The following is a 14175-nucleotide window of genomic DNA, read 5'->3' as shown; positions in this document are numbered from 1 at the left end:
GCCAGAAACACGAGTGCAAGAATGATTTCTTTATTACAAAATAGCAAAACAACAAAGTGCATTTATCGGTTTAAGTAACACTGATTGCTGATGTCAGGCCCAGCAGTCATACAGCATCAGCATCTTCAGCCAATCATCGCTCACACAGTTGTTACAGGTTAGCACACGTTGCACATGAAGACTTCACTCATTACAAATACAACACATTGTAAATACAGTGTTTGTGCATTCTTGCATTCGCTCACTAATTAATGGGAAGTAAAAGTATGAGTAGGTCAGTGATTTTCCAGCAGCTAGCGAATGGAGAGCATCATCACGAACTCTGAAGAGGGGACACGAGAAAGTAAAAGGTATGTTAGTGATACTAGGGCATCATTTGATGTGACCCAGTTTCTGTTTGACCCAAATGTCCTGGTCTCACCTTCAAAGTCAATGTTCCCGTCTGAGTTAATGTCCAGCTCCTTTAAAATCTCCTCTAACTCTCCTTTCTTCAGCTTTTCCCCCAGCAGCGTCTTCACGGCCTCTTTCATCTCGTCCTGGTTGATCTTTCCATCTGCATCGAGGTCAAACTTTGGAGACAGGGTGTGGTGAAAAGCGGGTCATTGGCCAATTCTTGCTGTGAATTGTCCAACGCTGTGAAAGGCAGTAATTGTTCTCATTGTCTCTGACTGACCTGTAGGAAGGCAGACTGTAGCTCTTTAAGGCCCAGCATGTCAGCGGTCTCGCCCATCATCCTGGGTCCCATCAGCTCAATAAAGTCATCGAAGTCCATCAAGCCGCCCACTGTGGAGAGGACAGAGGCCAGACTCTAGGTAATGATCAGCAAACAACTTGTTTAAACCGAGAATCTCGTCCGCTCACTTCTCATCTTAATCTGCTGGACGATCTCCAGCAGCTCCATCTCTGTGGGCATGTACCCCATGGTCCTCATGCACTCTGCAACATCCTTGTAGTTCAAGTAGCCGTCTTGGTCGTAGTCAAACTCCTTGAAGGCCTCTTGTAATTCTGCAGAGCAGTTCAGAGGAGCGCCAGGTAAGTTATTTTACGCTATGTAATTATCGGTCAATTAATCAGAAGAAATGAAACTTACCGTCTAACTCAGCCTGAGCCAATTCTCTCTCCTGCAATCACACATGTCACAGTTTTCATTCACAAAAATATTTTCAGTCCAACTAAATCTATATGTATATCTTGTATTTTCTGGGTAATTTAAATAGTTCTTAACATTTTAACACATTGAGTGAAGATTGCTGAATTTGCACATTTCCCAGTGTCATATGGGAATTTTTTTTTACTTTCAGACAAATCAGAAGCTGATAACTTATAGAGGACCAACGCAGGAGCAGGAGTGTTGGAGAAATACAATTGTGTTGAGGTTAGTTGCTAATTTATAAAAATTAAGATAAAATCACAAATTGTTTTCATTTTTTTAATAACTGGATGACACCAATTACACAAGTGCTGAAAAAGTAAATTTTGACCTTGAGTAAATAATTATTTGTTTATTAGTTCATCAGCCATGAACCTCACCACAAGTTGTATCTATGTAATAATTCTTATATACAATGAGTCCATTGTGTGTTTTCCAGTCGCATCCAGCAGGTGCCTCTCATGTGGATAACCCTGATTAAATGTGACATTAAGCCCCAGCTAATGAGACACTAATACTGTAGACACACCAGGCTTAGTGACAGCAGCTCCAGATCAGGAACAAGCACATCACCTGCTCACTTCTGACTCCAGAACATTTTCTGTTCTAGTACGAGCATGAGTTTTCGGTGTATTGTGCAGGTGTCTGTGTTTTAGTCTTTCTTCTATAAATCCTCTACTACACAGATTGTGCTGTTTTTCAATTAACCTGACAGGAGTCAAGAAGATCTGAGGAGCAGCGTTAAGAAGAATAAACATGAAGATTATATTTCTCACCCAGCACACGTCAAAGGTTCATCTACACAGTGTGTCCACATCATGAGAGGTGTGTGTGTGAGTGACTTACTGCTCCAAACACGCTGTTGAGCACAGACGTGTAGACCTTTGTCATACTCTCAGTGTTTTTCTTGGACTTCTTCGATGACTTTTTGGGCGTTTCAGAGACTGAACCTGATGGTGAGGCATCTGCGGATTTTGAAATTTCCCCTTTTCTAAAACATAGAAAAAAACGCAAGCATTAAATAGCACAAAAGGCGTAAACTGCAGGTGACTGTGGATAATTCAACAAAACGATGCATTTGTGCTGATTGGATGGTCAAAACTACAGACTGACTGAGGGGAGAACAAGTGAGGGGTAACTTGCCCATCTGTGGAGGCTGAATCAGCAGATGTGGTAGAAGCTGTCCTCTCTGCTGCCTTGGACATGCTGTAGGTCAACACATTGTTCAGCCAGTGGAATCACTGACAGCATAGGGTTGTTTCCTGTTTCCAGCATCTCTAGTTTAAATCCAGTTCCTTACCTGAATTTCCAGTCGTCCTCGTCCTCCTCCTGTTGTGTTGTGAGTCGCTCCGCGCTCTCTTGCCTCCTGTGTTTTCTCCTCCTCTTCTTGACCTCCTTCACTCACAGAGGCTTAGCAGGTAAATGCTTTGCTGAACACACAGCCAATGATTAGAGAGCAAAACGTGAAGCGGCTGTTTCCAACTTGACCTTTAGGTCACATTCTGCATTTTCAAACCCAGCTGGTACAAATTACATAAAGACTCTTGTAACAATTAGACACTGCCCAGTATACTTTGGGACAATACTGCATCTTTTAAAATAAGAACACTCCTGCTGAATATCTCTTCTTTTTCTTGATCTCACCACCCTTGCATGTGTGTGCAGCTTGTTAAGAACCTTTTACCAGTTTTCATTGCAGTATCCTGTTCTGAACATGCAGCAGTTGATACTTGACTCCTTTAGTGTATTGATTTCAGCAACATTTCTCTGTCACATGCATTCTCTGTCGACCCCTAACTTCTATCAGAGTCTGTTGTAGAAGAGATCAAAAAAACTATAAAACCATAATCTTAAACTATTAAACAAAAAAGTTTATTTATAGTGTCAGTCACATTAAGGCCAAAGAAAGCTGTGTCTTTGTGTTTGTTTTTGTGTCACCTGTTGTTCTTCTCTTTGGCCACGTGGGGGCGACTTGAACCACACTGTCAAGCCTTTGTCAGCTCAGTGTGGATTAAACAGGATGTTGCAGCGCTTTCCTACCTTATCAGTACTCATTTATCTTATTTATCTGTACTGTCACTGTGGTAACTCTCTAGATCAATTTTTAATGTTTATACAACAGTCAAACCTCTGGAGGTATTTTGCAAATCTGGCAGTGAGTCAAAAGCCAGTTTTGTGCAGACAGCGGCACCTTTAACAAAAGAGAACGTTTCCATGGAAAAGCTCCGGCATGTGCTTTTATGTCGGCTGGTACCGAGCTCAGTTTGTTGGTCTTTACCTGTGAGCAATGAGACAGAACCATTTCCTTTCCACAGCTCACGCTGGACAGATTCGACTCCAGCTGACACCAGAACACGTATTATTGATTTATAAATGTATTTATAAAAATGAATTATTACAAGAAATAACAGTCACAGTTTGCTTAAGAGAAAACTACACTAGACAAATGTTTGTTTATAACATGCACGTGATAACATACGCTTCTGTTCAGTGACAATACAACCTTTAGTGAGGTGAACTATTTTCAGTTTTCCTGTTTCCTGTGAGGAAAGTTGAGGTTGTATGCAGGTCAGATAAGATGCTGCAGTTTAGCGTTTTTCTTCCTTCCAGTCAGACTTCATCAGTAACATTGCTCAACTACTCATTACAGTGAGATTTGTCTTCCAGGCTGCTGCTTTGCTGCAGTAATTGATGGTCTCGTTCACATTCTCCCTATAACCTCGTCCTCCTCACACCCAGACCTTCCCCTTCCCGCTGCCGTCGGCTCCGTCTCGTCCGCCGCAGCAGCCGGTGCCCAGGCCCCGGTGCTGAGTGGCCGGCAGGTTCTTGTACACGGCGCGGCTGTACGGGATGAAGCACAGGCCCAGCTGGAGGTGGCGGGCGAGGCGGCAGTACGCGGCCAGCGCCAGCACCAGCAGGGGGGTGACCAGGAGGAAGCCCACCACCAGCAGCGCCACGCAGCCTCCGTCGGTCAGCAGGTCCGAGCAGTAGGGGGTGGCGCCGTGAGGGCGGACCTGCGGCGGCCGGGGGAGAGAGAAGAGGCATCAAGAAAGTGAGTTAGTCCTGTTTTCAGATGGAGGTCGAAGGTCAGATCCTTCAGGTTGGACGACAGGTTTTCTATTCAGTTTTGTTGGGGCTTTAAATGTTTACGTACGGCTCGATAAGGACGGGGGGTGACGTGCTTTATGTGGTATGCGAGTTCCGAGGTGATGACAGACACCACTTGGTCGTCTTAACGCTCCACTCCGTCTGCCCGACCCGCGCGTTCCGAGGCGGAACCTGCACCAAATATTGAGAAACCCAGCGCCGCGGAGGCGTCGCATCTCGCGCCTCGACGCGCTCCCTGGCGCGTGCACGTGTTGGCGAGCGGCGGCGGCGGGGAGTGCGATGCGGGGTGAGGCGGGTCAGGGGCTGAGCGTGGGACAGCGGGCCTGAATCATCCTTATCAGCCGTGAGGGATGAAGCGGAGCGGCCTCGGTGCGCGGCGAGAACGCAGGGAGTGAAAGCGCTCGCAGGACCGCGTGAACTCGGATGGGAGAAATTCATTGTAGCACGAGGCGCCGCTCTGTTTCTTATAGGCTCCTTTTTACTAAATAGTAATGCTCAGGTTTTTGTGTGGAAATGTTGTGACAGCCTTCTAGATAGACAAACAGCAGCTGCAGGGCTGCGGAGGGATGGCGTTGGGCAGATGCTTTCAGAAGGAAGGGTGCAGTGCGAGGACTTGAGCAGATAACGCTCACAAATATGCCCGTGTTTGTTTTGACACGCTGAGGCCTCGTGCACGGCTCCAGATGCGAGCCAGGTGCTTGTTTTCGCCCATGAAACGGGGGACGAGGCTCCCAGACACCGATCCCTGGCTCGTCCTGCAGGTTCCCTGCTCTCTGTGAGGACGGCCTCCTCTCTGCAGTTCTTCTCAGGCCTTTTCTTTCCTGGTTAATCCCTCCTAAGCTGCTGTCACATGAGGCCTGCACAACGAGGGACTGGGGGAAGCACAGAGGATTCTGGGGGGGGGGGGGGGGGGGGGGGGGACGACTCGCTTTTAATGGAATATTAAGGTGTTTTTTTTCACCGTTTGCTTCACGTCTGACCCCCCCAGAGACCGGACCCCGTTCCCTCGCCCCTCTTTCAGATCGCCATCGCTTCAGCATCTGAGAGAAGTTCAGGCTTATCTGATCTGAAGGCCCCTCAGCACCGACTGAACCAAACCCCTCCCTCATCCCCAGGCACAGCTGCTTCAAACCCACGGATCAAAGTCACCAGATTAGGACTTTGAGGTTCTGGAGAAAGGGATCTAGCATCTCGCTAATGTTCTGTTTAGATATAGCAAATTTGTGTGTAAACATTTATTCTTGCCAACATGAAAACGTCTTCTCTTGGCCTCAACTTTGGCTGTTGTCCTGATGTCGCCGAGCAAATAATGGAGTCTAAAGCAGGGGCATCACTTCTTACCGTAGAGTGGCACAGGAAGCCAAACACCACCATGACGATGGCCGGTGTCAGGATGGTGCCGAACACCAGCCCGGCGAGGCAGGCGTTGATGGCGGCAATCACCAGGTTCTGGGCGGTCACCAGCACCGAGCAGGCCCAGCAGTCCAGCGAGCCCCTCAGCTCCAGGGGGGCCTCGCTGCCCCCGCCGGCGCTCTCGGCCGCGAAATAGGGAGGCGGCACCACCGCGCGCGACGGAGTCTCCCTGCCTCCGCCCACAGCAGCCGTGGAGGCCAGAGAGTTGGAGTGGAGGAGGTGCTGCTGGTGGTTGATGTGGTGGTGGTGGTGGTGAGGGGGCAGCTCCTCAGACAGGTCCAGGGCCTGGTGGTGGGCCCCCTTCTCCAGGGTGCCAGTGGAACTCATGGCGAGCTGAGGGACAAGAACCAAACGCTCAGACGGAACGAATGCAGCTTCCGCCGAAAGACGCTGCAGCCGTGATTCAACTCTTCCTCGGCGCTGGCGCGTCTGTTTGTCACGCGCGTCGCCCATTGTTGTGAAGGTGGGAGGTCACGCAGGAAGAGCTGGCAGCACACGTCTGCCTGTGGCATTGATCAGCGTGCCTGCTACTGAAAACCCCTTGGAGTCACCGCTCACCTTATTGTCTTAGTAGAATCTGCCGTTTGCGTCGCTGCTCGGAACCAGCGGATACAAAGAGGACGAGCTGAAGCTTTTCCTGTGGATGGAACCGGGTCCATTCATTCCTAAGCTGCAGATGATGCAGCTTATGGCGCTCGGCCATTTTCTACTCTTCTACCAGCTAATGAAACAAACCTTCATGTCTCTCCCAAGGCTTCAGACGCATTTGCTTCGTAGAAACCTGCCTGTGTTGCGTTCTTTTGCCCTGCAGACCTTCCTGAAGGTGTGCTCGTGTACTCACGCTGTGCTGTGGCGCTCGCTGGAGCCGTCGCCGTTCGTCCTCCGGGTCGGGGCCGCTCCTCGGGTCAGTCCTGCCAGACACACGTTCTCCCCCCGCGGACCCCCGGCTCTGCGCTGGTGGAGCCTTATCTGCGTCGGTATGCCGGCTTCCTGCAGCCTCTTCCCCTGCTGCTTCTTCCCTCCACCGTCCCAGAGCAGCCGCCCACTTTCTGCTCCAATGCCGAGCTTTCCGTTGTGTTGTGCAGAGAGCTACTTCTGCCTCGGCGGCTCCTGGACGACTCCACTCCCAATCACTGTGCTCTTTGTCTTATGTATGTCAAACTTTGGCCTGCCCTCCTCTTTTCACCCCCCTCACTTCACTTAGTCGTGTCCACAGCGCCTACTCTCTCCTTCCCTCCCCCTCCCTCACTCCCTGCATCCATCCCACTTTCTCTCCACCCACAGGCTTATCGCCCCCCTGCCTTCCTCCAGCTCCTCTCAGCACACGCATTCCACCTCTCATATCCAGGACATGCTCACCCCCTCTCGCCCCGGCCCGCTTGCAGTGGGGGCTGGGCGTGGCGCGCTGTGGGGTCACACTGAGACCCTGCGGTTGGTTAAATTAAGGTTCAGAAGAGGAGAAAACGGAGAAGCAGTTGGCCTCGGTGAGTTTGGAATAGCAGCGAGGCCAAATCCTGCTGTGTTCATCACACTTTTACACCTTCACCACACTCAGATCAGTGATTTTTAAACCAGGCTGCATGTTACCGTGCTTTATCTGCATTTTGAGTAAATAGCTGGCATCTACTTAATTGTGTTAATTTCTCATTTCTATCAACACCACAGTGTACTTGATTTAACACGGAGGCACTGCTTTGAGTGAAGAATAGCAGGATTTAGTTTTCAAGTTACCGCCAGCGTTTTCTAAAAACCTGGAAACGACGCCCTCTTCCTGCTGTGTCCTGCATCGTAATCTAAAATACCATCTTAATAACACAGTAATTGTTGTGGCAATTTGCTCTATAAATGCGCAGTAGTAATATTACTTCTTGTTGTTTTTGTACAAATGTGCTTCACAAACCTAATGTGGAGCATTTCAATGGTTTAATTATGCCTGCTGTATGTGACTAGAGGATTCTGTGCCTTATTGCTTGTAATTATTTGTCCTTACATGTCCTTTATTAATTATTGTTAAGTGGTGTGTGGGGGGGGCGTAGGATGGTTGGGTGGAGTGGGGCACTGCTTGGCCCTGATCGATCTTACTTGGTTTGTCTGGCAGAGAAGAACGGAGGAGTGATGAGAACCGTAGTTTAGCTGTTTAGTTGGAGCTTTACCTAGAAGATGTTTTGGAAGCAAACAGGAGGCCTCACTCCGCACAGTTTGCGTGTACTAGTTCGAGCCGTGGCGTAGATGAAAGCTCAGATCCTCTGGTACACAGGCCTGGAAGGAATTGGAGGACGGCTGTAATCAGTTGAACGATAAAGGATCACAGCATCAGCTCAGTAATTGGTCCTGTCTGATCCCTTTTCCTCTGCTTTGAGCTTGCACTGTTTATTTATTCCTCCTTTGGTCCCCATGACGTCCCGCTTTTATTGTTACAGACCCTTTTTATATACGGATATAATCTATAGATGCTGGTGAAGAGTCATCTCATGCTGTGGTTTCATCACAGTCCAATCTCTCTTTCATGCCGAGCTTTTTCTGGGCAGAGCGCACAGACTTCAAAGTTTTCTCCATCATTACTGCGGCCCATGAAGGCTGTGATTGGGCAGCTGGCGGTTTGTTGTTCTCGTCACCTGAGTGCCGTGCGGTGGACAGACGGACGGACGGACGGACGGGCGGACTTCCTGTGTGGCTTGAAGCAGGATTTCCTTCAGTGTGTCATGTCGGGCTCCGTCCCTCCTCTGGCCTTGAGGCCTCCAGCCTGACCTGCGGACATGCTGACCTGTTGATGGTCTCTGTCTGAGAACACTGGCGGCTCATGGCCCACAGACAGTCCCTAGAAAATGTGTTTTCTTTTTTTTATCACATATTATACTATGACCCTTTTTTCACCTCAGACTTTTACAACACGCTCAAAAAAGTGTCATAGTATATGCAGTAGTATCACACAAAAAGAGAGGGTCACAGTAAAGCTTTTTGTGTAAAAAGTGTCATACTATGTTGTCAAAAAGAGCCATAGTGAAATACTACATACTACCATTTCCATCACATACTATACTCTGAAACTTTTGACATACTAATATGTCATAAAAAAGTGTCATAATATACAGTAGTACGTCGTCAAAAAAGGTTGTGGTGTGATGGAAAACGTTATGGTATGTGATGAAAAAGGCATAATCATATAGTAAGTCATCAAAAAAATGTCATAGAGTGTGATTGAAAAAAATGTCAGTTTAATATGGTCAAAAAAAAGAGTCATAGCATAATCTGCTATGCTCTGAAGTTTGAGTTTTCAATGACCTGCAGCAGGTGATGAGACACTGTTTTAACAGAGAACGCTCACTCACTGATTTAGTAATATATAGTAAAAATACCTTTAGGCAGTGAAAATTTCCTCACACTTCAAACTTAGTAGAACTCAACTTCTTTGTTGATACATATAAGTTACTATGAAAAAGGCTTTGTAATGAATGTATTATTTTGATTACCAGTTTAACATAAGCACAGATCTAAACCGTGTCCCAGGCACTTTCATTCAACATTCATGCTGTAGTTGTGTGTGAGAGCTTGGACCTGTTTTTCACTCCCTGCTGAATTATCAGTGAGGAAACTGAAGTCTTATTACATCTTGCTGCTATTTCCTGCTCCGCTGTGTGTAAAGTTTTTCTGCTTGAACAATCTCCTTCCTTAGTTTGCCCTGGATGCTGATGTGTAAATGGAAACTCTGCTTCTGACTCCCACATGCTTGCCGAACAAAAGCAAGTCGAGGTTGGAGACGGGAATCGCCACGTCGTGCCAAGCATTTGTCAAAGCTGAAGGATGTGACCGGTTACCGAGTGGATAACACGCAAAAATAAAGTGAGCCGTGAGTTTTTAAGGTTTTTAAGAGTTTGTAAGGTTGTATGACAGTTAGATGGGTGATGTTCATGAGCCAAGTTATGTATATACAGCTACTGGTCTGCTGCCATTTCTGACCCTGATAAATAATTCTAGTCTGGTGACTCCCTAGTGGACACTTTTATAGGACATTTACAGGTTTAAAATAGAAAACACTTCCACCCATTTTCACATTTGACAGGTTATTCATACAGTGTTTTACAATATTTGTCATATTTGAGCTCTAAAAGAGGAATATTTCAACATCTTACACACAAAACACAGACAGCTCCGATACGATGCTGGATTTATCAAAAAGCGTTTATTAATAGTAATGTCACACAAATTCACAAGTGTTTAAGACAAGGCTGGCTCAGTTTGGTGTGTCTGTGTGTTTGCAAGTATGCCTGTGTGGATTCTCTAAACAGTGCAGTTATAAATAAATGACCACAAAGAGAAGAAAAAGGGGTAAGGTAATATTGCAACAGGAAAAATATAATTCTCATTTTAAGAACACAAACAGAAAAAAGGTTGTTCAAAGAGAACATTTAGCACCATCTATCCCATTATCATATTCAACAGATAATATCATAAAATCTCGTCTAAAAGTCCCTACATCATAAAAAAAATTCTCAAAACCCTTTGGAAAAATGTTTTTCCTTAATAAGCATACAAACACAGCATTCCATTAGTCATCTCTAAATGAGCAGTGTGTCTATCATCTACAGGAAAGGTGGCGTTATATTCAAGATAAAGATATCATTTCATATATATCAGGAGAGAAAGGCAAGAGTCGCGAGGCAAGCACCAGAGAAACAGCAGCCTCCAATCCTGCCGACACACAAACCCCATCTTTCATTTCTTACAGAGCAATCAGTCACCATAAAAAATGAAGAAAAAAAAATATCGCAAAATTGTACAACCCTATTAAAAAAAGGGGAGAACGTTGATATCCAATAAATAGAGCAAACATTTTAAATTAATGTACAATGCAAAAAAAGACGAAAAAAATCCAGAAAGTACTAAATCTGCATATTCGAACGAAACAGGTACAACACAAACACCATGTGACATTGATCTTTCAAGAGGTCATATAGAGATGGACCAAATTAATAGAAACTGTGACGAGTGAAGGAGAAAACAAAAGTAAAATTCATAAAAACACAAGATTTACAACAAATACAAGAAGCTGAAAGTCTAATGAAATCCCCCCAAAACAACCAAAGTTGGTAAACCCGTATGTTTTGAAGCATTCCAAACAATTGTATTTTTTAAATTCTTAATGCTTTAGAAAAATGTTCATATCTCTGTTATTAGTATTTTTCATTTTCTCTCTTTTCTAAATACAAGGCCAATGTGGTATATATCTAGGATGATCTAGTTTAGAAAACAAAACAAAACAATAAGTTATCTTAAAAAAAGACAGCACCCCACAAAAATTTCAAACAGCATGTACAAATTTCAGTATTCAAGACAACAGAACGTTTGTTCTGGGACCGACAGAAAGGCGCCACTGAAGCCACGACCTCCTCTGCACCGTTTGTTCAGCGGCAGCACCACCTGTGCCCTGGTTCTCAACATCACGTTGCCAGGGTTTCTATTTGAAAGCACCATTTGAAAGTTTATTGGCAGCTTGTTTTTTTTTTTTTTTTACATTTTGTTTGTTTTTGTTTTTCTCTGTAAACAGTAATGAGTAAACTTATTCAACTGGCTAATCGGCAAGTATTAGCAGTAGTTGTAGCAAAAGTCTTTTTAAATAACGAAACGTGAAGCTGAAACCCAAAGTGAAACTGCTGTTTGTCCTGCCTGGCAGGCGTTTTGGTTATGGCTGAGAGGATGGAGGAGGGGGGACCTCCGTCACCGCAAGGAGGGGGGCGCCTGCTGAGACAAACACAGGGGCATTAGTTGTGGGCTGGAGGTGCCGACGGGGGGGGGGGCTCGGCCGCGAGCTGGACGGCGCCGCTACGGCGCCAGGGCCGCGCTCACCAGGCTGAAGGAGTCGTAGGCCGTCATGAGCTCCTCCATGCGGTACTGCTCCAGCACCACCACGTTGTTCAGGTTGGGGCTCCGCTGGCGAGCGCAGTCCTCACAGTGAACCACGTATGTCTTCCTGCTGTTGTTCTCGCTCGTTACGAACAGCAGGTTGAACACCTCCACCTGTGGCAGAGGACGGGAGGGTCTCGTTTTAGACGCCCATCAAACAGTATGAGTTTAGGTCAGCGTGTGCTGGGACAGAGTGGAGCTGCTTACGTCGCACTCGTTGCAGTAGTAGGCAGGTTCGTCCTTGACCCGACTCTGATAGGAGATCTTCTTGCCTTCAGACACCAGCTGGTCTCGCAGGATCTGGATGTGCTTCATGGACTGCAGCAGGCAGTGTCTGTCGGGTGGGTGATGTACAGATGCCATTAAATGCTTTCAGGGTACAATTATCCCCTAAACATATCCTTTAAACACCCGTACTCACTTCATCATCCTGTAAGTGTCTGGGTCGGTGACTTTAACAGTTCGGGCCACGTTCCAGGACACGTGAATCATGGGGACGATGGACTTGACCTTCTTCACTTCATTGTACTCGAAGCGCTCCAGGGCCAGCTGGTACTGGTAACCTGAAGACACACCGGAGACAACGGTTGAGGAACGGCGTGCTCCTCGTCCGTCCGCTCGCTACATGCCGAGCTCTTTACCATTGAGGGGTCCCACGTTCCAGGCAATGTTGTTGCACCAGCCCACGGCCTGAACCCAGTGAACGGTTCCGGCATTGATCCACACCAAGTCTCCAGGCCGCTGGATGAAGCGATACACGGGGATGTTGGCGTTGTAGAGGTCCTCCAGCACCGGCCACCAGGACCCCGTCAGATAGTCCACCCCATGCCTGGAAGCAAGACATCAGAGGAGACAGCCTGGTTAATGACCCAAGGTCATTTCTACAGGCCTCCTCAAAGCTAGCGCCATCTACTCACTTTTCACAGAAGTCATTGATGGCCTGCCAGTAGTCCTCATGGACGGAGAACCATTCGCAGTCTCCAGGACCAATGTTGATGTTTACCGAGCAGAAGTTATTGTTCTCCTGGTGCCCTGTTAAATAACAGCTTCCATTCAGACGCCATGTTCAGTCATGACGTTTGTGATGCTCTTGATGCCGTGTCTTACCAGGAGTCCGGCTCCCTGGAACCTTCATGTAGAGCTGGACGGAGTTCATGCCTAGGATGGTGTGTCCGACGTGGCTCAGCATGTTCCCGCTGGACGCCACACGCATGAACGCCGGCAGCTTCTGCAGCTCCTGCAGCTGAGGCTTCCACCTGAGCGCAAGGAGCAGGTTAAGACCTCCATGAGGCTGCAGCTGCTGAGGCCGAGGGGCCAGCGAACGTCGCTATGGTAACAACTCACCTCTTGGGATCCGAGAGGTCAATGTTAGTGCCAAACTTGATGATCTTCCCCACTGGTTTCTGCTCCCCACTACAGAATAGAAGGAGTTCAACGTATTACTACTAATAACAAAAGCAGAAGAGTGTTTTATTACATGTCTTCATGTGTCTTTACCTGTTGCCGTCTTTAGTGATGTCTCTGCTGGAAGGATCAGAAATGTTTAGTGGCTTTTTCTCTTCGTCCTCATCGTCTTCCTCGTCGCTGCCTTTCTCCTCCTGAAGGCGAAAATGTTTGTGAGTTGGATCATACGACAGGTTGCAGGCTGATTAGCACGTGGAGAACTGGAGTCAGGGGAAAGCATCGATCAGGGGTGGTGTTGCGTACCTGCAGACTCTCCTGGAAGCTGGAGGCCTGGTACTGGGCGTACTTCGCTATGGTGGTGTGGGAGCGGCTGCTCTCACAGGGCCATGTCTGACCTTTCCCACTGGGATCCCAGTTCTCGTCAGCAGGCTGCTGCACCTGAGTCCTCACCTCCACCGCCTGATCTGCGTTAGCTTCCACCAGTGATTTCGTAGAAAACAGTCCAAGGTCTAAAAACAAAAGTGAGCATTAACAACAAGCTTCAGAGGGAGTTAACATCTGTCTCTAATAAACCAAAGTACTGGGCTAATATAAATGGGCAGCATGGCTTGAATATGCAATTGAATGAAACATAACGTGTCAACCTAGAAGCATAAACTTACTGAGGCGTAAAGATCCAGCCAGGCCTCTGATCACAGTTACAGGATTCTTGGGGTCTGTGCAGAACTGCAGCAGCACGGGGGAGAAGGCGTCTCTCTTACTCTCCAGCTGCAAAGACAATTCATGTCAGTCGGCAATGACTCACCACAAGGGGGCGGCATGCTCCACCTGTCAATGTCTGAACGTCATGAGGTTACTAGAAAGAATATGTTATTTCCACAATCAAATGCATTTGTCCTTTCTTAGCTAAGTTTGTATTGGATTTGCTTGAAGCAGACACTGTGAAGCTACACATGGACATGTGGTGCACTGTGTGAGGGTGCACGTACATAGATGCTGGGTGTAGGTGGGTTGAGCTTCTCTCTAGGAATGGGTTCCTCCGACTTCATGATCGGCTTCACAGAGAAGGCCGGGAGCAGGAAGGACTCCTTGAACTTCCCTTTGACTCTGGCTGCCCTAAACACGAACAGCGAGATGACGGCGTCAAACACAGCTTTAATGTAAACATCCAGATCCGTGGCACACCTGAAATAAGAAGC

General features: G+C 47.2%; 3 protein-coding genes across 4 annotated transcripts in view; all 3 read right to left on the bottom strand.

Annotated features, from left to right (window-relative positions):
* Positions 1-16: 16 nt before the first annotated feature.
* si:cabz01076231.1 (calcium-binding protein 2) lies at positions 17-2355 on the bottom strand. The gene is made up of 7 exons (XM_029142597.3): positions 2294-2355; positions 1997-2141; positions 1091-1121; positions 862-1005; positions 674-783; positions 422-569; positions 17-322 (listed from the first exon to the last, which is right to left on the bottom strand). The coding sequence occupies exons 1-7, from the start codon at positions 2353-2355 to the stop codon at positions 294-296; spliced, it is 669 nt and encodes a 222-aa protein (XP_028998430.1). The 3' UTR covers positions 17-293.
* A 1154-nt stretch (positions 2356-3509) lies between these two features.
* Positions 3510-6959, bottom strand: tmem88b (transmembrane protein 88 b). Of its 2 annotated transcripts, none has more exons than XM_029142594.3 (3): positions 6513-6959; positions 5600-6004; positions 3510-4164 (listed from the first exon to the last, which is right to left on the bottom strand). In XM_029142594.3, the coding sequence occupies exons 2-3, from the start codon at positions 5996-5998 to the stop codon at positions 3880-3882; spliced, it is 684 nt and encodes a 227-aa protein (XP_028998427.1). In that variant the 5' UTR covers positions 5999-6004; positions 6513-6959; the 3' UTR covers positions 3510-3879. The 2 variants fall into 2 exon arrangements, with proteins under 2 accessions (XP_028998427.1, XP_028998428.1); XM_029142595.3 differs by lacking the exon at positions 6513-6959 and adding an exon at positions 6230-6484.
* A 2873-nt stretch (positions 6960-9832) lies between these two features.
* Positions 9833-14175, bottom strand: part of kdm6ba (lysine (K)-specific demethylase 6B, a) — a 64395-nt gene continuing 60052 nt past the window's right edge. The window contains exons 18-28 of the mRNA XM_029142557.3: positions 13966-14092; positions 13639-13744; positions 13280-13485; positions 13070-13170; positions 12917-12985; positions 12680-12828; positions 12490-12604; positions 12214-12401; positions 11994-12135; positions 11780-11906; positions 9833-11686 (exon numbers count right to left, since the gene is read on the bottom strand). Coding sequence (XP_028998390.2) covers positions 11492-11686; positions 11780-11906; positions 11994-12135; positions 12214-12401; positions 12490-12604; positions 12680-12828; positions 12917-12985; positions 13070-13170; positions 13280-13485; positions 13639-13744; positions 13966-14092 — 1525 coding nt within the window. The 3' untranslated portion in view covers positions 9833-11491. The remainder of the gene's footprint in view (positions 11687-11779; positions 11907-11993; positions 12136-12213; positions 12402-12489; positions 12605-12679; positions 12829-12916; positions 12986-13069; positions 13171-13279; positions 13486-13638; positions 13745-13965; positions 14093-14175) is intronic.

The sequence above is a fragment of the Betta splendens genome, chromosome 2 (genome assembly GCF_900634795.4).
Source record: "Betta splendens chromosome 2, fBetSpl5.4, whole genome shotgun sequence".
In the NCBI taxonomy this organism is placed as follows: domain Eukaryota; kingdom Metazoa; phylum Chordata; class Actinopteri; order Anabantiformes; family Osphronemidae; genus Betta; species Betta splendens.
The sequence above is the reverse complement of the archived record's forward strand: the minus strand, read 5'-3'. Positions and strand labels throughout refer to the sequence as shown.